The sequence below is a fragment of the Phyllostomus discolor genome, chromosome 7 (genome assembly GCF_004126475.2).
Source record: "Phyllostomus discolor isolate MPI-MPIP mPhyDis1 chromosome 7, mPhyDis1.pri.v3, whole genome shotgun sequence".
NCBI lineage: Eukaryota > Metazoa > Chordata > Mammalia > Chiroptera > Phyllostomidae > Phyllostomus > Phyllostomus discolor.
In genome coordinates, this window is record NC_040909.2 from 24,339,576 (window position 1) to 24,366,214 (window position 26,639).

Consider the following 26,639-nt stretch of genomic DNA (forward strand, 5'->3'; position numbering starts at 1 on the left):
ACTGCAAGCCTGAGTTTCTCAGGAAAATATTTTATACAATAAACAGGCAACTTTTTGCCCTAAATGAGCCATCATTAAACTCTTTCATCTAGTGAAAGATATTATGACAGTACTTGCAGCTTTTAATGATGTTTCTTTAGCCTCTGAATCAGCTCAAATTGGTCAATCTGTTATGACTTCAATATAAAAGAGTATTCCTTATTTGAGGACAGGAATGTGGACACCCAGTTAATCACTACTGTGTAATAAAAAAATGTTATGGTATAAGAAGAGTGCTTGCACCTGAATAGTGTGTAGTGGACAGAAAACTGTGAGAGCCACCTAAATAGACCCTTCTTATAAATCTTCGCCTTAAAACTAATGGAAGGGTCAAAAGAAATACTTTTATTTTTGTTTTAGACAAAAGGAAACCTCTTTGTTACTATTCCAACTTCATCACCTAATTCAACAACTGTGGACTAGCAGTCATCATCAGTTAAAAGTACCTTAAAGGAAAGGTAAGAGGGCTGCACAGGATCACGTGACCACTGAGCTCATACAAAGCATAGATGCTGTTTTGCTTTCCCTTTCCCTCTGTGCTTCATGCTTTGGAACTTTCTACTGCAATATTTGCATTAAAATAATTTATACATCTGTATACTTACACATCAATGATTTCAAAAGAACTTGAAAAAATTAGTGCTCTGTTCAGGGCATGAGATGAAAACTGTTATTGGTCAGTGAGAAAAATCTCATTATGCCTACATGCTGCATTGAAAAATATGGCTCTGAGTTTATTACCTTTTATATAAAAAAGTATAACCTAATAGAAAAAAACACATTTATTCAAATTTCTCAGTGAAATCTTTAGGAAATCTATCAGCTCAGAATTCAGGCTTCCAACTCAGAAGAAACTAAATTGCAAGTATTATAACCTAATAGGTAATAATCAAATTTAACAATATTACTAATAAAGTAATGAATACTTAGTCAAATGAATCTAAAATAGTTGTAGAATCATTAAAAAAAGAATCCAATAACTTTTTAAAAAGTCAAACTAAAAATGTCCTATGTATAAACTTGTTTTGCCTGTATTTACAGTTTGAAAAAAAAGTCAATCTTACCTATTGCCATGAATATTTCATTTACATTCATTGATGTTTTAGCTGATGTCTCCATGAATAATAAACTGTTGTCATCTGCATAAGACTGTGCTTCCTGTTTACAGAACAAAAATATAAGATATATCCTTTGCGTATACTACACCTGCGAATGCATTTTTTGTTATTAAAAGAGGCTTCCTTATTACTATTCCAATTAATTACCTGTAACCAATAATTAAGGTAAAACAAAGGTTAGAATATTGTGTAGTTTTCTTTTTGCCTTACTTCTTATACTATCCCAGACTGGATTAATCCAGTCCCATGTTAAATCTGCTTTCCAGAGAAGGAAAAATTTAGCCTATTCTAAATATAAAAATTTCTTTGATCTCAATGGACAATTGTACTTATGCTAATTATTTGCAAAGAAGTCCAAGGGAAACCATGGCTTCAATCACTAAATGATACTCATATAAATTCTAAATGACTTCTATAAGCAACATTTAAATTTTGGATATGTCATGAATCATTCCTTTGAAAACTGTGTTACTACTCTAATTTTTCATGCTTTACAGTTTATATATATTATTATTGCCTTTGATGCTCACAGCTGTTGTTGTGAAGAGCAACCAATTACCTTTCCCATTTGACAAACAATGAGGTATGAGGTTCCTTTGAACTCTAAAGCGACAGTGCAATTTTTGACTACAGGTGCTCTATTTACCACTCTGTGCTAGGGAGGTAACTGTCTCAGATGGTTGTCACCAGTATCAAATGAACTGTGTGTGCTCAGCTTACTACCTAATGGGTGGAACAACTATTTCTTCCCTTAAGCCATCAGAAAATTTTGAAAAATTAAAAAAAAAAATCGCATCATTGATATTATACATATAATAGCCACAACCGAACTCCTCTGGTAGAAAAGCTAAAGAACAAAAAACTAGAAGTTTTAAAATGTCTAATTAAAGACATTTGCTTTATTTCTTACTTATTGATTTGAGAGAGAAGAGGGGGAGAGAAATATCAATTTGTTGTTCCACTTATTTATGCATTCACTGGTGCATGGGGATGACCCCATCCAACTAAGCCACTAGGGTATTTGCTTTATTTTAAATTATTGTACTTCCTTATTTTACACCAGGGACCATTCCTAGTTAGCTATATTAGATAACATACAAAGTGGGTTTTTGGAACACTTTTGAAGGCCCTTTTAAGAACCACATGAGTGTAGGTTTATGTGTACCACAAATGTGTAAGGTATATATGGGTATGCATATGCATGTTGATAAATATATTGTTAGATAAACAGGAAAAGGATGAGAAGGAAGGGTAGAAGACATTTGGCTTTTATTTATTTCTGCAATAACTGTAAACAATGATTTATTTCATAATTGTTTAGGTCAACAAAATCTGAATTTTTATATATTACAATTATGTAAACCTTTAAATATTCATGTTTATCATGACAAGCCTTTTATTACATATAGTATATCACGTTTGTTTAATAAATTTTATATTCTCTTATTGGCATGGTTTTGAACCAATTAACTATAATCCAAGTGTAGATACAGAATAAAATTTACAATAAATGTATGCCTTCAAATAAAAGTTAAATTCAACGTACCTGGAAATCAACAGCTCTTTTATTTGCAAGGTCAGCCTTGTTTCCAGATAAAGCTATTACAATGTTAGGACTGGCTTGCCTCTGAAGTTCTTTAACCCAATTTTTGGCTCTGGCAAAGGATTCCTGGGAAACAAACAAACAACCATTTTGAGGCACAAATAAAAAAAAAAATGGCTACGGAAAGCTTTGTGAGACAAGGCTTTAAAGACTGTCCAAAGTGACTCTTAAAAAATTCTTGGGACTATATTATTAAAGACACTTTCATTACATTTCTTTTTAAAAATCAGCTTCTCTAATTCAAAAGCGTTTGGCAGAAAATGTCATGCTTGACTATCAAAACAAAAATTTTCAAAGATCTTTACTCCAATCAAAACTCTGAATATCAAAAATGGATATTCAAACTAGTTTCGTTATATCAAGCATTTCTACTTACCTCATTTGTGATATCATATACAACTATGGCTGCTTGTGCTCCTCTGTAGTACATTGGTGCTAGGCTATGGTACCGCTCTTGACCAGCTGTATCCCATATTTCAAACTTTACTGTTGTGTCATCAAGACACACAGTTTGGGTTAGAAAAGCCGCTGAAAAAGAAAATATGTGCAGTAAGTTTATCATTTCCCCTGTAATATTTTCATAAAATGGAAAATACCTGTAAACCTGATATATTATTGCATAAACACATTTAACAGTGGCTTTAAATACTTGAAAGATCTGCTTCAAAGCTAAATATACATGCTTTTACATTTATTAAGATCATAAATACATATGATCTTTATAATAAAATTATTTTGAAAGTTTCTCCTACACTCTTAAAAGTTTTTTTGTAATAAATAAGCTTGGTATTTTCTTAAACTGTCTTACAAATTATAAGTTTAAAACTGTAAAAACAATTTAAGAAATATATTTATTAAAATTCTTGGAAAATGGGGGAAAACTCAGCATACCCATAACTATCATCTACATTGCCAAACTATGCCCCCTTGCTCCATTCTCTTGATTTTTACTGGCATACTCTGGGGTTTCAGTCCCAGTCTATTATCACTAAATCAATATATTTTGTTATTATTCCTTCAAAACATTTACACCTTTAATTTTATAGTTATTATAATCTAGACTTAATTTGCTAAATACAGATTCAATATTAACTCTTCCACGCTTGCCATAGGACTTTTTAGATTTGTACCTTTTCATCTCCTCTCAGATTTTAACAATAAGAAAAAAATGATTTTGTAATGATATCTTTGCTTTTAAAATCAAGAGGTTGCTGTCAAATTCTACAAAATATTACTTTATCACTTACTTTCTGAATTGCTTCATAAGAACAATATAAAGTAAAATACTTATCACAAATAATTCTCTTGGATCTACAATAATTAACATCAGTAGAGACATTGCAATGGACACTTATGAAGAGATACATAGATTTTTATAAAAAGATAGGTTATAATCAAGTCAATTAACTTTAAAATACTACATGTTGGAGTAAATGTTTAACTGTAGCTAGCTGCACTAAAGATAGTCATGAACGAGATCTACATACAGCCATTTTTAGCAGCACACTGGCCAATAGTAACTATATCTTATAGTTCCTTTGTTTACTTTGGTAGTTAAACCCTTGCAGCTCTATCATTCATGTTAACTTGGCATGCTTCTCACTTTTACTTTCAGCTCAAGGTGTAGTCTTCAACTCCTCCCAAATTGGCACAGAATTGTTATTAATCTTGCAAATGCAATTATTTCTATGAATTCTCACAAGAGTAGTCATATTTAAAATATACTCTAATTCAAACTTCTTTTACCATACAACATTAGCAGTAACACTCATTTTCTAAAATCCTGTATTTATGCCCTGGCTGGTGAGGCTCAACAGACTGAGGGCCAGCCTGCGAACCAAAGGGTCGCAGGTTTGATTCTCAGTCAGGGCACATGCTGGGCTGCAGGCCAGGTCCCCAGTAGGGGGTATGTGAGAGGCAACCACACATTGATATTTCTCTCCCTCTCTTCCTCCTCTCTAATAAATAAATAAAATCTTTAAAAATAATTTAAAAAAAAAACACATAAAATCCTGTATTTATGATACAAGATATCAAGAAAGCACTATGTTAACTTTTTTTTCACTTTCATGAATGGTTCTCCCCTAGAATCAAAAAATATTTTTAAACACTTAAAATTTACCCTCTAAGACAACCCCTTTTCAATAAAAGGGGGTAAAAGAAATGGACCACAAAATACAAGCTTTTTCTCAAGTAAATTTTGATACAAACTAAAAAAAATTGGGTTATAATTTGCAATTCAGACTTTATTTTCTCTTTTCAATAACCACAAAGTGGTTTTACTGGTAGTAAAAACCACTTTCATAAGTCAACTCTAGGCTCAGGGAAATAACTATTAGTTAATGCTGCCTTAAAGCAAACATGATCTGATTCTCAAACCAGTTAAATGTATCACAAAAGGCTACCAATCTTTTTTATCAATGCATGTACAAAAACAAATAAAATACAGGCAAAGAAACACCAACGAATACAGTAAAAAACAAACAAACAAAAACCCCCACAACCCATGCTCAAATAGAAATTCTTTCAGAAATACAAAGCTATTACACCAGTAGGCTAAACAAAGAAAAACTGTAAAACTGTGTATCATTTAAATATATTAAAAAGGGTATTAGAGTCAACATGTGTTCTTAATATACACATAAAACATTTCCCTTAAAATTTATCAAGTGTCCACTCCATCCTTAAGCCTGAAATCAGCATTCTGATTAATAGCAAAGCTCTTAGGCAGTATCTCTAAATCTGGAAACCAAACAAGAAAGTACATCATCAAAATTATTTAACATTATCTGGGATATCCATATAATAAAAAAGTAAAAAAATATGGGAAAGAGACATTATTTGGAAGAGACAAGACTGACATGAAAATCCAAAGGCAGCAGCTAATGTTATACAGATAATAACGAGTTCTTTAAATTGGCTAGGACAGATCAAAGTCAACAGCCTTACCATACACTAATATAATAATAATCAGGTTTTCAGTATCATGCTGGGAGAAGAATGGATCTCAATCATATTAACAAAGAACAAGAACAATCAACTCACTCAATTACTCTTAGAAACCATTCTTCAGCCCATACTATTTAACAGCTCCTACCTCTGTGCTCCCAGACTTCCCTGTGCAACAGTATGTTTCACACTTTTTATAATCTTTTTAAAAAGATTATATTATCTTGTTTTCTCAGACTGAAAGTTCTTTGAGAAATTACTATTAGTTATTCTTCTCCAACATCTAATATAAATTCCAGTCCACATAAATGTTCAAAATGTTTGCTAAAAGAAGTTCATACACGATATGTGGAACTATATTTCCGGGCTAGTTCAGTTAAAATTTGCAATACACAGTTCCCAAATGAGAAAAAATAGACATTTCAAAAGGTCTCTACTCAAGCTACCATATTTTGCCATATATAATACACACCTTTTGGCCCAAATTTTTGAGGAAAACATAAGGGTGCATATTATACACAGGAGCACATCATACATGTCCAAGTACGGTATTATATAGCTCATACAATCTCCAACAAAATACCATAAAAACCTTTTTATAACTTGGTAACACCATACTGTTGCTCATGTGGTATGATGACAGTGTAATTTTGGGAGAGAAAAAGACCAATGTCAGAGGCCAAGGAAGTAAGATTTAGGGTACATCAAAAAATATTACAACAATTAGCCCTGGTCTGGTGGCTCAGTTTGTTGGGGCATCACCCCATACACCTGATACAGGTTTGATCCCCAGTTGGGGCCAGTATGGAAGAACAGATCTATGTTTCTCCCCTCTCTCCCCCCAACCCCGAAGTCAATAAACATCCTTGGGTGAGAATTTAAAAGCAAAATTAAAATGTTATAGTGCCACAAGAACATACATTATGGGAATAGAATAACCCAGTATTATAATAAACATATACTGCAAGACCATCATGATTCCCCAAAGTTCTCAAGTTTTCAAACACTACTAAAGCATTTAACTTCTCCATAAAATGCAGTGAAGTAGAGCTGACATCTTCAGATCCTTAGTGCTTCTGAAAATACATTACCAGTCGTTTATAAAAAAATAAATTCTGGTACTCAGAAAACAACTACATCAATACTGTAGCAACATTAACCAACCACAAACTTACCTGAATCTGCAAAAACACTTTAATATATCCAAAACGTCTATTTTCTGGCTAAGAACATTCACTTTCTTAGACCTCTTCATTTTCTCTTCACTTCCATCACCAGCACTAGCAGTTGGTTTTCTTTTCGGGCCCATATTTCACAAAGAAACAGCTTTTATCACTTCGAGAGTTACTGTGTACGCGACGACAAGTAGAGAAAAACAAAGCTGCGTTGAGATGCGGGTGCTGGCCTGTCTAATAGGCTCCCTCATTGAGCTACACAACCAGTTCCTATCTGCAAGCCTTGCAGCAAGTACCTAACAGTTCAGTCCCAGCAAAACTACAAATTATTAAATCATAGACCTTGGGGGTCATCTGACAATACCGGAAATTGTAAATGTTAAATCTCCAAATACCACAAGCCCAGAATGTGTTAAGACCTTAATAAATAATAAGCAAGGAGGAGACATTGCAAAAACAGTAGGCAGGGGAAAGACTATGCAAATCAATAGCATTAGCCAAAGGCCAAGAACTAAGAAAAAAAGTTTAAACTAACAACTAAAATGATTCTACATGAATTACACAGAAAGGTGAAAAAGAGAAAAACCAAGGAATCAATACCACCCCAACCCTTAACTATTTATTACATTTGATAGAATTACTTTATTAGAAGTAACCAAAAATCCTGTATTATGACTATGAGGTTTAAGTACACAGAAATTTGAGACTAGGTTTGCAAGATATGTATTATATACCCATAACACAGGAGAGAATATATTTAAGAAATTCTCTACAATGAATGTTAACAGATTAGTTTTTAATATGTGGGAAGCTCATATAAATCTTACAAAAAATTCCAAAAGCAACACAAATTTGTAAAGAAAATTCACAAAAGGAATACACACAGAAAAAAGTCAGTATCACTAGTAATCAACGAAATCATCTTCACAGCAAAAATGTTAAGTTTATCTCCTAACTTACCAAAGAAGTGTAGCTAAAACACCCACTGCTGGTGATGGTATAGAACTGTTTTGGAAATAATTTTGTCAACCAGGCAAAGCCATGAAATGCTGTTACTTGTTGATCTATTATATCATGGAATTTTCAAAAGATGGTATAAAGGGAAGGGCAGGGAGAACAATATGTTCTGTACCAAAAAAATTCAGAAACAACCTAAATGTATAAATGAAAAGACACCACTGGGCTTGGTAAATATTAAGTAGCAATTTAAAAATGGTTGTAAAAAAAAAAAAGACCTATTTAAATTTTAGCACTCAAAATATAACTACACCAATACTGTAGCAACTTTAACCAACCACAAATGGTTATAACCTATTTAACTGCCATAAAGTAAAAAAATTCACCTATGTAAAAACACAAATGGAAAATTTTGCACAGAAAAGAAAAAAAATTAAAATAGTAGTGTCACCATAGTTGAATCATGACTGTTTTCCCCTATGTAAAACTATCAAAAGTGGTGGATTTGAGGCCCTGTAAAAACTGAAAGTTAAAAATATAAATTGCTATAGAGGGGAAGGTCCCTGTTCAAGATCTCAGTAGATCAGGATCTTGAGATCATCCAATTCAAGTTCGACATAATTTGGAAGTGATGTGTAGGGAAAGCAAAGGTTTTTAGAGCCAAGTAATTCAGTAAGAGTTTGACGGATCTGGATCAAACTTCATGATGAGTACTGGATCAAGAAGAATTAATACCCTTAACTGGTATGGCTCAGTGGACTGAGTACTGACCTGCAAACCAAGGGGTTGCTGGTTGGATTCCCAGTCAGGGTACATGTTGGGGTTGTGGGCCAGGTCCCCAGTTAGGAGCATACAAGGGGCAACCACATATTGATGGTTCTCCCCCTCCCTTTCTTCCTCCCTTCCCCTGTCTCTAAAAGTAAAATAAAATCTTTAAAAAGAAGAAGGAAAAGTGATAGTAGGAACTGACTAAGCAGCATCAACAACCAGGTACCAAAGTTATCAGTAAAGTTAGAAGTTGGTTTACTGAGAAAGTGAGTATTAATAGCAGTAATCTAATATAATGACTTTTCTCAGACACATGAGCACTCACTGCAGATGATAAAATTGTAGAGAAGAATATATGATGGTAAGCACTGACAAGAGGCAAAATAAAAATTAAGGCCACTTTTATCACCTATTAAAATTACATGTGTATATAGGAGTACCCAGTGAATTATGGCAGCAAAGTAGACTAGACCAACCCCACATATCTAACATATTCAGGGAAGAGTTACATTAGAAAGCATACACATGTGACTAAACCCAAACAGAAAATATTCCAAAAGTCTGGCAAAAAGATAAAAACATTTACTACATAATATGTAAAAAGATGGCAAAATTCCCAAAAGTAAATCCATCTTATGAGACGATCTATAAACATCTATCTTATTGGATTCATTCTTTAAAAAAAAAAATCAGTATCACCTGATAAGGGATTGATATAGAAGGACTTGTACGACTCAGCAACCTCAAACCCCCAAAGAACCCAATTAAAAAACGGGCAAAAATCTTTAGTAGACATTTCTCCAAAAAGGATACATAAATGGCCAAGAAGCACATGAGAAGATGCTCAACACCACTAATCATCAGGAAAATGCAAATCAATACCACAAAGACATCCATCAGGACAATTATTAGCAAAATAATAAAAAACAACAACTGGCAAAAATAGCAAGAAATTGAACCCCAGTGCATTACTGGTAGGAATGTAAAATGGTGCAGCTGCTGTGGAAAGTGGTATAGATTCTTCAAAAACATTAAACATATGATCCAGCCATTCCGCTGCTGGGTGGATATCCCAAAAGATGTAAACAAAGGAACCTGAATAGATATTTGTACACCAATGTTCAGAGCAGCATTATTCACAATACCAAAAAGTGGAAGGAAACCAGTAGCCCAACAAAGGATGAACAGATAAGCAAAATATGGTATATACATACAATAAAATATTATTCTACCCTTAAAACGCAGGAAATTCTGATAGTCTACAATATGAACCTTGATGACATGATGCGAAGTGAAATAAGCCAGCCACAGGACAAATATGATGTATCATATTTGATGTTCCTCTTCCATGAGGTTCCTAGAGCCAAATTCATGGTCACAAGTAGAATGGTATTTGTCATGGGCAGAGGTGGAGGACAACAGGAGTTATTGTTTGGGTAGAGTTTCAGTTGGAAAAGATGAAAAAGTTCTGAAGATGGACAGTAGTGAGGTTGTACAATGTGAATGTACTTAATGCCACAGAACTGTAAACTTAAAACTGGTTAAAACCATAAATTTTATATTATGCATATTTTACCACAATGAAAATCACTGAGCAACATCTAAAGGTAATTGTTGCCAAATGAACTGCAATCCTGGGAACTATTAACGATACACAGGAAAGAGTCTGCATAAAGCCAAGTAAAATGAGGTGAAGAATAACAATCATTTCTTCAACACTGTAAGACTACTTCATGTAATTTTTTGAGAAATATTCTAAGAGTAAGAGAATTCAGAGTGAGAGAGAGTGAGAGTGAGAGAGAGAGAGAGAGAGAGAGAGAGAGTGAGTGAGTGTGTGTGTGTACTATCACAGCTTGACAGTTACTCTAAAAGTACACCCAACTCTCCTAAGGGAATTCACTAACCAGGACATACTGGTTACATGGCACCAACTGAACATTATCATTATAGTTTTCTGGTACTACATTAATGCAAATTCTTTAAAATTAGTCTTAGGGTGCACTCCCCGTCCTAGGAGCATGCCCATGCCTCTCCCTTCCCCTTCTTCTTCCCTCTCAGGCGTGCATCTACTAAACTCTAAGGGATCCCACAGACTTGCAACCAGGGGAGCAATAGGCAGCAGCAGCAACTCATCCTGGGCTAATACCCTGAACCTGTCTCCAAGGCGCCCCTTTCTTTGACTTCTCAGGGAGCCAAAGCAGCCCCACCTACACTCATTTTTTTCCGAAGATCCAAAGCAGCCCTGCCTATGCTCTCTCCTGTTGCTTCTTCTACCCTAAGCCCTTCCTTGTTTTACTGTCACCAGCTTTAATAAACATAGCCCCCAAATCACCTGGGGGAAAAATAAGTAAGTCTTAGGAATCTGAGTTTGGTTAGTATTAAGTTAGAGCCCTAAACCTGATCACTCTAGAAATGAACTGATAAACCTTCAAGACTCAGAGGCTGTATTTACCACACCAAAGGCACATCCTTATAAAGTCTTTATTCACCAGACTGGATTTATCTAAAAAAGATGTAACAAATACTGAAATGGGATGTAGCATGAAGATACACATTACAAAGAAAAAAGGTAAAGACATGTGAGAAAGGGGAGAGGTTATTAGAAGTCATTAACTAGTATCAGCGCCCCCCAATATTGACAGAGAAAAAAATTAATAAAATCAACTTAGCTTTAACAGATATATGTCTATGAAAGACATTTTATCTATGGACAAGAGAGTATTATATTAAGTAGTTTGAATATTATTAAATTCCAGTAACATGCAAGGAAATCAACTCTGTTTCTGGTTCCAAGTGTTAGGACCTTAGAAGTCACTTCATCCTGACAAATAAAATGCTTAACAAGCTGAAAACCAACAAATCACCTTGGATCTCTAAGAGAAGTGAGGTCACAAGGCAATTTGCTGCCCTTAAAATCAGAGAAACAGGCAGGTGGATACAAAAAAGCACATCTCAGAGCAGAAATCTGATGAAACCAGGGCTGGGGGAGAAACACCTGAACTGCAATTGACCCAGTCACATTGGGGTCCACCATACTTTTTTGAGTTTTACCTCTAGGAACTTGACCAGGTTCTCACACTAAATGTCAAATGAAAATCCTCCTGTGTTTCTGCCAGGGCGAGGAGAAAGGACCCATTTTGAAATAAGCCAGATCCTCTGCTCTTAACAAGGCCTGCCCTCAGGGAAACTGGTTAATCTGAGTGTAATCTGCTAGGGTGTTATCAGAATCTAACTGACCTGGGGGAAGTAATACCCAATTCCAGCCAGTTCTAGCCTTCCATATGGGAGAAAGAAAAGTTCTAACTCCAGATTTTAACCATCCTGTCTCATCTAACACCTGACAAACACTTGTGAGATTTACTGTCGAGACACATAGGCTCACTAAAAGGACAGATTTAATCATAGGACTACAGAATGGTTCCCTTCCCTCCACAGTGCTCCACCACATCTATTTACAGCAGTTGCTTTTATCCACTGCATTATATCCAACTAGCACAAAAAATTATCAGGCATATTAAAAGGCATAAAAAATGGTCTGAAGGGATTGGAGCAAGCTTCACAACCAGACATAGAAGAGATGTTGTGATTATTGGTCTAGAAATTTAAAACTAGGATTAATGTAATAATGGCTTTAATGGCTAAAGAAGACTGTATGTAAGAATAGATAGACAATGTCAGCAGAGAGATGGAAACCCTAGAAAAGGACCAAAACAGAATACTAGAGATCAAAACACTGATAGAAATGAAGAATACCTTTGACAGGCTCATTAGAAGACTAGACACAGCTAAGGAGAGACTCTCAGGCCTTAACACTTTTATAACTGAAAATATAAAGAGAAGATAGGAACAGAATATCCCAGGAAGAACTACAGATCCAGGAAGCTCAGAGAATACCAAGAAAGATAAAATACTAAAATACCCACATCTAAGAATATCATTTTCAAACTATAGAAAATCAAAGATAATGTGCATGAATAGTGTCCAGGCTATTTTGCAAAGGAAGCTTTCTCCCTTCTCGTTAGTGATACCTTTTCTAAGGTATCAAGAACCTAGCACTTAATGCTTCCTAGACCTCAAGGGAATCTCCTGCACCTTTAAAATATTACCAACCTTGAAAGTGACTCTTTAAAGCTTAGCAATAAGCCTATCTGCTGAGTTCTAATACCTGAGAATTTTACAACACAAATAAAAAAGGCAAATTAAAGAAGGGAGAGGAGATGGGAAGCCTCTAACCCCAGAGTAATAACAATTACAGGAAACCTGTAGTCTCAAAATATAATTATCTATGCCAAGCAATAATCCCCCAAATTGGGAGCACCTCCACGGGAGGAAGAAAGTGATGAAGACTGAAATCCTTTTGATCTCACAATAATTAGATAAAATTAGTTCTGGTTTAGTACCACATCTAGAAATTGATCTATAAAAATAAGTCCAAAGGGGGAAAAACTACACTATTACATGATTACCTAAAAGAGCAAACAAAAAATATAAACACTAACTGTCCAACAATAAGGGTATGATTAAAACAATAAAGATCATTTAATAAAATATGAATATAATTCAGAGATATTGGGAAATAAAATGGAATACAATATTACTATTATAAATTAACCTATATAAAATATCATAAAGTCATAAACAGTTCACAGAGTAAGGAAATACAATGAATGGGCTCTAAAATGTTGAGATGTCTGACCTCACCATGGGAAAATTGAATATAAAAAATGTATTTGCATATAAGGATAGCAAAGATTTACAACTATAATATTTATCTTGAGTTAGTAAAATATGATAATAGGCATTCTGTGCTTTGCTGATTGGAGGGTGGTCTGGAAAAATTTATCAAATTTACAAATGTATATAACCTTTGACAGGGCAATCAACCTATAAAAATTTATACTACAGAAATACTTGAAATATGTGAGAAATAACTAAGAATTAAGTTATTCACTGCAGCACTGTTAGGAGGCAAAAAAAAACAACAACAAACAAACAAAACAATGTGCATATCCAAAACTAGAAAACTGAATTAAATATATATTGATAAGATCCATGCAATGGAATAATATTAGTCAAGAAAAATGAGGATGCTCTCCATAAAACGACATGGGGAGAAGTTTGGCAGACTGTATTTCTAACATTTTATTTCCAATCCTGTTGTATGGCTGCAACAAGATTTCTCGTAACACATTCTTCTTATGACGCTGAAAACAAACTACTCTCTTGAACCTGTTTGAGTTTGTGGCTAGAATATACCTAGCTATGTGACTTTTGGGGCCAAGTCATAAAAGACTATCCAGCTTCTACCTGGTACTCTTCCAGCTTCTACCTGGTACTCTTGGGACACTCATTCTTGAACCCAGACAACATACTGTGAAGAAACCCGAGCCAGGTAGTGAGGTCACCTGTAGGTGTTCTTGTCAGCTCCAGTGGAGGCCCCAACCAATTGCCAGCATTAGCTACCAGATATGTTGAGATGATTCTAGCCCCAGCACTGACTGCAACCCATGAGATGCCTGAAAACCACCTCCTAAGTCCATTCAACTCCCTGTACGTAGCCAAATAAAAGCAGCAGTTCAAGTCAGTTGAACAACATCTACAAAAGCAGAGGTAGTTCACTATAGCTAGAGCTAACTGGCAAAATCACTCTACCAAATAGCTTGAAACACTTCAGCACCACCAGAGAGCATCAATGAATTAAGTGAGACAGGACCAAAACTGATCCCAAAATGTGAAATGAATTTTAAGAGCAAAAAAAAAAAGGTTAAATTGTATTGATTACATTGTTTAATATGGAGGAGAGAGTACACACTTTAAAAGAAAGTTGGCTCTAGAAAAATCCTTATTTAGCTTAATCTGCTTATCTTAAAATGTGTAAAAAGGGTTGTTTATAAAAGGACTAACACCAGGACTAGAACCAAGCTGTCTCCTAATTCACAGAAATGTTTAAGTAGCTGCATATAATCACATTTTAATCTAGAATATTGGAGAATTGGTATTAAGATTATTGAAAGATTATTTTTAAATGGTAATTAGTAAAAGTCTCTACCAACTTTTCTGAGTAATATAATCTATCTCAAATATGGGATTATGTACTTTCTAAAAGGAAATATTATGCATAAAGATAATATCCTTTCACTTAAAACCAAAAGATTAACTTCCACAAGTTCTAACTCTTGCTGTATCAGACAATGAATGTTTCAATAAGCATTTTTCTCACAAATCAAAAACATACACTGGTGGTGGTTGTCTCTACGTTTTCTGTCCTTCCTCAAAAGTAATTTTAATTGAAAACAACATACAGATGCAAAAAGACAAAGGCAAGTAAATAAATGCAAAGATTATAAGTATACAAACAAATCTTTTTGAAGATTAGTTAAGTGAAGGGCAATAGTAAAAAGTTTACTACAGGAAAAACATGAGTTATTCAAATTAAAATTTTCTGGCTGGTTTTTATTTCTCAGTTTAGAAAGCAACTTTGATATCTGAATACATATAGTATTCTATTTAACTGTGTAATGTCTCCCTCCGAGAAAACTTCCACAAATAACTTAGTTGATGTGGGCGACATACATTTAATGTAATATATATGATTAACCATTTTGGTGAAACCAGTAAAGGGGGAGAAAAATAGTAAGAATTTAGCATACAGAATTTTAAGAGACTTAGTTGTAAATGCTCATGTTACATACTTGAATGAATCTGCAAAAACTTTATTTTTAGGAAAGCTCAAATTTAGGAACTACTTGCTTATAGTTTTCAAAATCTTATTTTTTCTGTAATTCTTTTTTTAATTAGTTTATTTTACGAAGGGGAAGGAGCCCGAGAGGGAGAGAAGCATTAACGTGCAGTTGCCTCTTGCACATCCCCCACTGGGGCCCTGGCCTGCAACCTCGGCATGTGCTCTGACTGGGAATTAAGCCGGTGACCCTTTGGTTCTCAGGCTGGTGCTCAATCCACTGAGCCACACCAGCCAGGGCTGTTCTTTAATTCTTGATGAGAAACTACCTTTTAAGAGATGAAAATCTGAACATTCTTGAACACTGTCAAATGCTAAACCAAATGCTATGCACAAGGGAGGACAGCCATGATTCCAAAATAATGCCATGTCATGAACAATATAACAAAAATATCATCAGTGATTAAAAATGACTCAGGAAAAAGTAATGGTGGTCAGGGTAGTGTTAATAAGCATTTTACTCTGTGCTTGGGCATTGTGCTAACAGTTATATGCATTTTCATTTAATTTTTGCAAAAAGATCTTTCAAGTTAGGTACTATTATTTCCATTTCATAAATCGAAAAACAAAGCTGGGTATGACTTGCCTAAGATTGCTGTTAAGAACTAGGGCTAGAATTTAAAATCAAACCACATGGCCCTGACTGGTGTGGCTCAGTAGATTGAGTGCCAGCCAGTGAACCTAAAGGTCTTGGTTTGATTCCTGGTTAGGGCACATGCCTGGCTTGCAGGCCAGTTCCCCCACTGGGGGCATGCAAGAGACAACCTTCTCTCTCACATTAACATTTCTCTCCTTCTCCTTCCCCCTCCCTTCCCCTCTCTCTAAAAAATAAGTCAATAAAATCTTTTAAAAAATTTAAAACCGAAAAATAAAACCAAGCCATAAGAATACAAGATCCTGTACTTTTTTAACTATAATAATTTACTCTTCAGAAAGTCCTAGTAATAAAATAAGAATGCATTAATAACTTTGAAATCAACCTTGATTCTCTTAATTTTAACAATAATTTTTCCCATTAGCTGTTTTTGTGTATAAACAGAAAAACAAGTCCTACTAGCCCCTCAGAGGAAATCAGATGGATGTTAAATGCAGAAGTATAATGAATTTTGTTCTTCCAGTAAAAACCCTGAAATAATACTTTGTAAGAGTTAGTGATTGCTGAAAGTAACTTTAAAGAGGTACATATTTCTTTAAATTTAGTGCATAATCAGTCCTTGATTACTTGTGGCAACAAAGGGGAGCAGCACTGGTCCAACAACTGAAAACTACGGATACTCTAACTCCCTTAAAGTAGTGACAAGGCAGAGTATCCTTGATGGGATAGACAAGGGACCACACTTACTAAAGAGACCTAGCAAGTTACCAGATCCATAGAAAGGGGTTTCCATGCAAAGAGATATAGGTAATATGCAATAAAACCAGTACCAAATTCTCAAATTGGAGTATTTGGATGAACAGTATTATTTTTAAAGTCCTACAAAAACAACAGTTAAAAAAAAAGCAATGACTCCATTTGTGGGAGAACAACTTTAGCGAAAATGTAATACTGACTACTCAGAACACAGAAAGAAGTGGTTCTCAAACTTTAACATGCATCAGAATCAACTGGAAGGTGTACTAAAACTTCAAATTACTGGCCCCACCTCAGTATTTTGGTTCAACATAGGAGTTTGCATTTTTAATGAGTTCTCAGGTAATGCAAATAGTTCTGGAACAGGTAGCAAACACTCTTTCGAGAACTAACTAAAGCTAAAAAATTATAGTGCCAGAAAGAGGAATGTTGTCGATATTCTCAAGTACAGTTCCATAACCTAAACTTTCACAATACGTAAAACATTTCTTTGATGATTAATGCATATAAAATTAAATCGTGGTATCAAATCATCTCTCTAAAGCAAAAAAAGAGTTGGATGAAAACAGTCATATTGTTGTTTCATTCTGTATTTCGACCTTGTTCTGCCTTACACTGAAGATCCATTTTTTTATAAATACCATGCAAATTATTTGTAAAAACAACACTTTTTTTTGACGAGAGGAACTCATTAGAAATCTTTGAAATCTTCAGGTATTAACGTATAAAGAGAAAGATGGTATTCCTAGCATCTAGAAAGTGTTTACTGCAGAGCTACTGAGCCTCCAGATGAGACAGCAAGAAAAAAAACCCTCTGTGCCTAATTCTCCTTGCTAAACTTCTCCTAGACAACCAAAAGGAACATAAATGTCATGCAGACTCTAAACCCCTACGAATAAACTAGACTTCCCCAAAGGGCTAAACCCACTACCTACCTAGCTAATCTCATTTTGAGTGCTACAGAATCAAAGGGCAGGGCTGTGGGGTGTGGTGAGTCAACATGGATTCTTAAATCAAGCTATCATATTTAGAAGAGCCAGACAGACTATGGCAGAAACTTCGCTATTCTTCATGTATGAGGTTCTAGAATACACAAGAGTGCAGCATACGATTTCTACCTTAAAACACAGAGATAAAAACTTTAAGTTCAGGCCACAACTAATGTAACTAGATAAAAACAAGCAAAAAATAAAGAACACAAGAAATGCAAAATATATGGCCAGGTTTACATGCTAGGTAACTGTTCCCACACATTAGCCAAAACTAGAATACGTATTACTTACAAGTTAAGAACCTTTCGTGGCATTTATTAAATAGTTCAAACCCTGAAATCTTTGAATGCTTAGAATCTACTATAGTCCCTAAAGGTGAAGAGCTGTTACCAAAGAGCATAAAAGAACAGTGCTCTTTGACATATAAACATATCAAAACATGTCTTACACCTTAAACTTACAGAATGCTACATGTCAATTATATCTCAAAAAAACACACACACACAAAAAAACCCCACTCCCCCTTCAAAAACAAAAAGAACAAGAGGTTATAATGGTACTGTCATACCTCCAGGAAATATTAATATGTGGTCAACACAGTGAAACACTGTCCAATAGTCAGTAACATAGAAATTTGAATGTAATTTCTTTCTAAAGTTGATTTGGAAAAGACTGATTTGTACAGGTAAAAATATTAAGGAAGCTTTATGCATAGGAATAAAAAAAAAACCTTTTGGAAAATTCATTAACAAAAATGCAGACAATCTAATTGGTATAATCTAATCTAACATATACACATACACTAGAGAAGAACTGTATTTATGCTGTACTCATATAGGATTAAATCTTACTTTTAAACGTTCTTGAGATGTCATTAGGAAAAAATATACTTAAAAGATGCTCAGAGTATCCAAGATAAAACTTCTATGCTGAGGCTCCTCAGGCTCCAGCAAACTTTCCAAGGAATTAAGTTCTTTACTACAGTACTTCAGTGTTTTTATTACTTTAATATGTGTACTGTGAAACGGGGGGAAGGCAGCATATCCTAAGTTCCAAACCTATATGGTCTAGGTATTTAGCTTAGAATACATATGTACTTTGGAAAATGCTGCCACTGACAATCACTTGCCAAGAAACCAGTTAAAATAACTTTGTGCTCCAGTTAAAGGTAGGTGGACATGACCTAGCAGTCTTTAAAACTCTTCCTACTATGTGGGCCAGTTAGCTGTATTAACAAACAATGTATAATATACTGCTCATTAAATTTTTAGTTAAGTACTAGGATTTTCTGATTCCAAATAAAAGCTCCATGATATGGACATTTTTGATGTTTACCCATTATAAAAACATGCAACACTAAAACAATATAACACTGTAACAGTTATACAAACATAAGAGGTTGACAAATACTATTATACTGCTGAGTCTACTATAGTGAGAATACTGTTTATTTAGTCTATTTCCTGTATGTAGAGAAAAGCCAGGAGGTAGTAGAGTTCTGTAATTTATCGTGCTGGAAGAGTCTGAAACTGTGAATAAAATTCTCAAGAGTACTTTCCTGAGAACATACATTAAATACACAGCATAAAATCATGTTTCTGCAAGATGGATTCTAAGAAGCTGCTACATATACCAGTGGTATATGTCTTACATATGTCAAAAATTTGACTTTATTGTGAATCTTAAAGCTGTGATTCCTCTGATTCTGTCCCACCACTACATATAATAGTTGTGAATTCTTTGATTTAATTCAATTATCTAATTTCCTTTCTTCTAACTATACTGAACTGTTCGTTGTCTCCCTTTATCCTACATATTGCCTTCACCTCACTTTGGTTGTACCACAACTGTATGCAGTGCCTATGTCACTTCTCCCCCCCTCTTTTTTCACCTTTCTCTTCAGGTCCCATTTCGTTTCATGTCTCTCTCCAATAATCACTCACTTTTTCTCTTTCGTCACCCTAGGAGCATTCTTAAACAACTTTAATAAAATTTCATTTATTTTTACAAATAGTCCAGTAATATTTAGAATTAGGACTTTAAGGTTAATTCCTTTACTATTCTAAAGCCACTAGAATTCAGCACACACGTGTATTAATTTGAATAAGTTTCTAATTATCAAAAAATAGACAGCAGATAGTAGGACATTAAATCTACTCATGTTTATATCTGTATTTTAGCTCTCATACAACCATCTTGAGAATAACCAGAAAATCAAAATGTAGAAAGATGTTAATAAGAATCAAGGTAAGTTTTAAAGCGTGAGGTATGTTGAACAGTTCTTTTCTTCACTGTTACCTATTTAAGTTTTCATCATCACACCTGGAACTGCAAAACCTTTTTTGCAATGTACAATTCAATTAAATGAAGAAGGGGGGGAAAAAAAAAAAGAAAATCTCACCCCCAATGGTACTCTCTTGAAATTCATGAAATTGGCCTTTCACAAAACGAAGCACTAGGCTTGATTTGCCAACTGCAGACTCTCCCAGAAGTACTAGTTTGAACTGGCATATTTTATTTCCAGTATTTGGCCCGTTGGGTCTTGTTGCTCCTCGATTAGCCATGTCCAAATTTTAAAGAAGTCCCTAATTTCAGTCTCTTAAATGAACTTCCAGGATGCAAGGTGTCAATGTTTTCTTTCTGGAGATAAAGAAACCTGTAAAGAAACAAATAGGAATTAAATATGCAAGTCAGTAATACAAAATAAATATATTAATCAATTCAGTAAATTTGCCTATAACATATTATTGTATGACAATTATAACTTCTACTGGGCATTGAATGATGTTTAGTTTAATTCATTAAATCCTTTGTAATAAAATAACGTAAAGGCATTAAGATTTGAGCCTAAAATCATGCTGTTAAGTTTCAGAACTCTAAAAAAAATTTAGGCTGAACTTTATTAAAAACTCAACTTCTGGGCCTGGCTGGTGTAGCTTAGTGGATTGAACATGGGCTGAGAACCAAAGTGTTGCCGGTTCAATTCCCAGACAGGGCACATGCCTGGGTTTTGGGCCAGGTCCCCAGTAGGGGCCATGTGAGAGGCAACCATACACTGATGTTTCTCTCCCTCTCTTTCTCCTTCCCTTCCCCCCTCTCTCAAAATAAATAAATAAAACCTTAAAAACAAACAAACAAACAAACAAAAACCCCCAAAACCCTCAACTTTGTGCCAGGTAGTTAACATAGTCAGTCACTCAACAATCTTATAAAGTTAGATAATTACAATCCTAAAAAATGAGGAAACAGGCACAGAGAGGTTAAGTAACCTGACTGAGGTCACACAGTTACTATGATAGAGCTGCGGCAGAGTTTCAAACCCAGGTAACCTAAGAAGTGACTCAAGAGTTTCAGGTTCTGGAACCATTAGTATCTTGGTTAAAAGAGTTTTAAGGAATATTAATAAATGGAAAGCTCTTAGAACATAAGAACTCAATAAATGTTGGCTATTATTATGTAGAGATCTCTGCTAAATTATACATTTTTTGTTTAATTAATGGTAATTTTGGAGCAACAGTACTTTTAAATCTTAATTGTCAACTATAGTTGAAATTTAATATTATTTTAGTTTCAGGAATACAGCAGAGATTAGGCATGTATATAACTCATGAAGTGATCCTCTTCCTCCTAACTCTAGTTTACACAGTTATTACAATATTACTGACTATATCCCCTATGTTGCACTTCACATAACTTTAACCATTTTCCACCTGCCAATTTGTACTTCATGTCTTGATCAACAAATATGTTTGGCTACAAGGTTTGTGTGTCTAATGGCTAAGAGACTTAGAACTGTTTCCTCATGTGCTCAAGTACACATACATGGACAAGTGTTAATTGTGGTTCTCTATATGGTGAGTTTATTAGTATCTTATTTATTTACGTTTCCTATAGTTTGGGGCCTAACAATTAAATGTCCTTATTTTCTACTTAATTTAGAAAAAACTAGCCTGAATGGCAACTTCTGTCTTCTCTTATCATCTAATAATTCTAGTTTTCAATCTCATAGGAATTAACAAACATTTAAAGAGCTCTAATCTGGTCAATGCTAAAGTTTCCTCTTCTCCCATCTTTAATCAAAAATCTGACATGTCCTTACTTATACTATTAAATCTGATAATTCTTTCCCTGGAATCACTGTCATATTTCATTTAGGTATCTCCTAAGAAATTTGCCTTCCCCATGAAATGAGTTTACGTAAGAATCTCTCTTGACAATGAATTCATTAATAAAAACATCCGAGACAGACCTTACATTTGAGACAATAAAATCACCTCTGCCTTATCTAAACAGCAGCTTGCAAGTCCTTTATTAGTAACACACACTAAAATATTTACAAATGAAGTATGTCTGAACTGCTTCCAAATAATGGGGATGTAAACAAAGTAAGACTGGTCATAAAGAGAATCAAAGCCAGGTGATGGGTTCTCTTATACTATTCTCCTTACTTCTGGGTATTTAAAATTTTGTCCAAAATAAAAAAATGCCCCAACCCTTCCACCACCCTAAATTTATACCAGATTTGGAATCTAACCTGGCTAGCTATACCAATTTCTGCCAGAACAAGTTTTTTCATTTCCAAGTCTCTAATTCCGGAATACCTAACTTACATAGTTGATGTGACAATTAAATGAGAGAATATATGTTTTTAAAAAATCTCTAATATAGTGGCACAGAAGAGGGACTGAAAACTGGTAGAGGCCCTTTGATGAGGTAATGGCCACATATCAACAGTATATCATGCTGCCCTGGGCGGGTAGCACAGCAGGTTACAGCACTGTCCTGATTGCCCAAAGTTTTGGGTTTCAGCCCTGGTCAGGGCACATACAAGAATCATCCCGTCCAATGAGCCCTGGCTGGTGTGGCTCAGTGGACTGAGTGCCAGCCTGTTAACCAAAGGGTCGTGGGTTCCATTCCCAGTATAGGTGCATGCATGGGTTGCAGGCCAGGTCCCGGGGGGGGGGAGGGGGTGTTGGTTGGTTCAAAATACAAATACACACTGATGCTTCTCTCCTCTCTCTTTCTCCCTTCCTTATCTTCTAAAAATAAATAAAACCTTAAAAATAATATCGACCAATGAACGCATAAAGTGGAACAAATCCATGTTTCTCTCTCTCAAACCAGTAAATACAAATTAAAAAAAAATCATATAGACTGAAAATGCACCAACACACCTTCAGTTATTATATACAATAGCAATTGAAATACTTCCCAGTTGTCTCAGTACCTTACAAAACAGTAAATTAAATTACCCATCAAGGAAAACATGTTCCATTGTACTTCCAAAATATTAGGAAAAACATCACATTCCCATTCTTAAAAATTATGATTTAGCTTTGCCTTCTATTGGGTTGTGGTTTCCGAGAGGCTTTCAAACAGAAAATAACTAAGTTTAATTATATACAGTTAGCTTAACATTAAGGTGAAACATTATGTGCACTTTTATTAACTACAGAAACTCTTGCAAAACAAAGATTTTGTATAAAATGCATTTTAATGTTTTGAAAATAACTGCTATTCTACAGTTAATAAAAACTGCTTTAATAACAGCAGCTAATATAATATTCACTGGTCCTTATATTGTGCCAAGCACTATTCTATGACTTTTGCTTACGGCAACTCTGAACTGTAATAGGGGCAATATTATTGCCCCAATATTGCCCCTGGCTTAAATTAAAGTTTTGGGGAGTCCCTTATTATCGCAGCGTTGTGCACGTTTCTTTCCCTACTAGTTTTGTGAAAGGCAACTGATTCAACATTTTGATTCCATTAAACAAGACAAAAACCAAACATGTGAATTACGACGTTCAGAGCTTCAAGTCCGAGTCTCGGACGTAACCGGCTTCCAGGAGAACAGCAGAGCAGGTTTAATGGTCTCTACCCAATGAGCGTGCTCGGCGGCCTAGCTGTCTCGAGTTCTGTAAAGCTGAGGTTCACCACCCTCCTTCGATGAGACAAGAATCTCCAAACAGCCTATCTCGACGAACCTTCTCCTCCCTCCATTACCCTGTCTTTGGAAGTCTAGGGTAGGCGGAGCTCCCCAAACTCACACCTGCTGTAGGCCCCGGTTCCTTCTTGGAGAGTACCTGGTACCAAACTCCGACCGCCGGAACAGGCCGGGCCCGCCAGGCCCCTGGGCCATCTTTCTGGCCCTTTCCCCTCGAATCGGGCCTGGCTCTGGCCTGGACCTACCTCCCCCTAAGACTGCCAAGACAGGGGGCCGGCGAAACCGCGGCCTCCAGTACGCTTTCACGGCGCCATCTTGAGAAGGGAAGAGAGTGACACTCGTCGCTCCCTCACCCAGCCCCCAAATCCTAGTCGCCCATAGCCTCTTGAAGGGTGAGCCACCGGGGCGGGCAGGATGAGACGCCAGGTTCAACAACTCTCTGGTCCAAGGCACTGGCGCGCGAGAGGTAGAAGGGGTACGGGACTGAGTGCCGCAGGGCCACCGACAGACTGGGGACGGCGGATAACCAGGGGTCTCAGCACAGCATAGGGAGGAATGGTGTGATTACCTTAGACCGCAGCACGCAGAGCCGCAGGGCTGAAGCTTCCGGGCAGCAGGTCCCAGACCAAGTCCGAGAATAGGCTGTGGCTTTGGCGGCGGGGCGTCTCCTCCTCGCGCCGCTCCCCTCAGACTGGACGGTGCGGGGCCTGTTCCGTGGTGCCGCCCCCGTCGGGCTGGGTCTCCGCCTCTCTCCGCTCCGCCTTCCTCTTTTCTTTCTCCTCCTCTGCCCCGCCGCCGCCGGCGCTAGAGCTCCCACTAATTCTTCCTCCGCCTCCTCCACTGCCTCCTCCCCTCAGGCCAGCCGCGGGATCCTTCGCGAACCAAAACACAAACACTCCAGTCCCTGCGAGGGAGCCACTTCCGCCGCCCCGAGCCGGCCTCGCCGCCACGTCGCGGCACGTAGCGAACTGCGCCCATTCGTCACTTCCCGCCGCCGCCAGTCGGACCGCTTCCCCAGGTCTTCCGCGCCCCTCAAAGCCCTCCCCGCGGGAGCGGGTCGAGGGGCGGGGCTAGGTGTGTCACGTGGTCCCGCAATCCCACCGCCTTCCTCCCCACCGGCGCTCGCGCCCCGCCCTCGCTGGCGCCATTGTTATCTGGGCGGCGGTCTTGGACTCTCGGGGCTGGGTAAACTCCATTGCGTCGCTGCTCTCGGGAGAGCAGGAGGGAACTTGCGTTTGCAGCTCCTACCTATGTGGGGCGGTGAATATTGATTCACAGTCCCTCTCAGGCTACCCCGCAACACCCCAACCCTGGCAACCCATCTACGGACTCCAGGAGAGAACCCCTGAACACGTCCCTGGGGATGGGTGGGCCGGTAAAGGCAGTTAAGTGGTACTTTTGTCAGTCTAGACAGCAGTCTTCGGTCATGGTTGTGGAATTAATGGATGAGGCGCACCTGTTTTACAGGTAAAGCATTTGAGGCACAGAGATTGTGTAATTTGCCCAAAATCAACACGGAGTTGGTGATGAAATTCTTAACATGCAAGCTAGCCAAAGAACCTGAGTTCTGAAGCACAGTTCTAGTTAGTGAAAAGCAACTGAAAACATTACCCTCCACTGCAGATCTAGGTAAGACAGGTTCCTTTGGTTAAATCTCACAATAGGTAGTATCTATCCAGGCATCTGAAGCAAAGCCAAACAAAACAAAATGTGTCATTTGGTAGACAGTTTAATTGATTTTTCACTCAGGATAATGGCTACTTTTCAGTATGTAGTTTACCCTTTATAGCTCTGTTGTGAGGACATCAACAGTGACTGTCTTGGATGTGTGCTTGGGGTAAGGTATTCCGTGGGTGCTCAGTCAACATTAGGCAATGAAGATGATGTGAGCCCTTGAACAGCCAGTCTTTCAGATCACTCCCCAGTTACTAACCAGAAGAGTGTAATGTGTCATAGGTTAATAGTATCTGTGGCACTTTATCCCCAAGGGGTTGCCCAAATATGATATGTTAGTCATGGTAATACCTCTTACACAATCCCAGGAAGAATCAGGAAATAGGTTATGTCACATTAGTTTTGGCCTGTCAACAGTATGTCCAAAATCAAACCTATACCACCACAAATCTGCTTCTGCTTGGAAACGTATTAACAGCCTCCCAATCACCTGGACTGAGAAGGGCAGAACCATCTTCAACTTTTACGATCCATTGTTCACTCTAGCACCAAAAACTCTTTCATTCCCAAAATGAGATCTGATCCCTGTGCCTGGGTCATGATAGCATTTAAATAAACTGGAATTAATGGACACTCTTGCCTTTTCAGTTCATTCTTTACGTGTCAACCGGTCACACTTGAAAAAGGGTCAATGGTATCTCATTACTTGCTAAATAGAGCCAAAAAATATTCAGCTGCAGACTTAACCCACTTTTCTTTCATTCTATTTCTAGAGCCTACCTCTCCCCAAATTCTCATTTTGTCCGCCAATCATACCAGTCTACTCTGTGGAACACACAGAGTGGTGCCTGTGTATTTTCATCTTGCCTTTTGATCACTTTGTTCTCTCCACCTGGAGCACCATTACCACCCATCACTGTAGGTTTTACTTTGGCCAGGATACCAACTCCTTGGACAGCAGCTGAGGATACTTCTCTGGGATTTAGTTATCTTTTTTGTTTTGTAGTTTCACGATACTTTGTTTTACATCTATAATGGTTCTAACATTTGCTTTATTTTACAGTTAGGCACGCCTAGAGTCTAGGAAATGAAGACTTTCCTCAGTCTTTCATTCCCACTAGGATTTCAAAGTTCTTGAGGGCCAAGACCATAATTTACTCATCATTTCAATTCCTTGCAGAGGACTTTTTTCTTGGGGGGGGGGCTCAGATTAGAAGAGAAGGTGACTCTGGCCAGGTAGCTCAGTGGGATAGAGCATCGTCCTAATGAGCCATGTTGTGGGTTTAATCCCTGGTCAGGGAACATAAAAGAAACAACCAATGAATGC

General features: G+C 36.7%; 1 protein-coding gene across 1 annotated transcript in view; it reads right to left on the bottom strand.

The window, feature by feature from the left end:
- RAB5A (RAB5A, member RAS oncogene family) overlaps positions 1-24,697 on the bottom strand; it is a 30,164-nt gene extending 5,467 nt beyond the window's left edge. The window contains exons 1-5 of the mRNA XM_028517939.2: positions 24,207-24,697; positions 20,093-20,347; positions 3,137-3,288; positions 2,704-2,826; positions 1,104-1,197 (exon numbers count right to left, since the gene is read on the bottom strand). Coding sequence (XP_028373740.1) covers positions 1,104-1,197; positions 2,704-2,826; positions 3,137-3,288; positions 20,093-20,255 — 532 coding nt within the window. The 5' untranslated portion in view covers positions 20,256-20,347; positions 24,207-24,697. The remainder of the gene's footprint in view (positions 1-1,103; positions 1,198-2,703; positions 2,827-3,136; positions 3,289-20,092; positions 20,348-24,206) is intronic.
- Between the last annotated feature and the right edge of the window lie 1,942 nt (positions 24,698-26,639).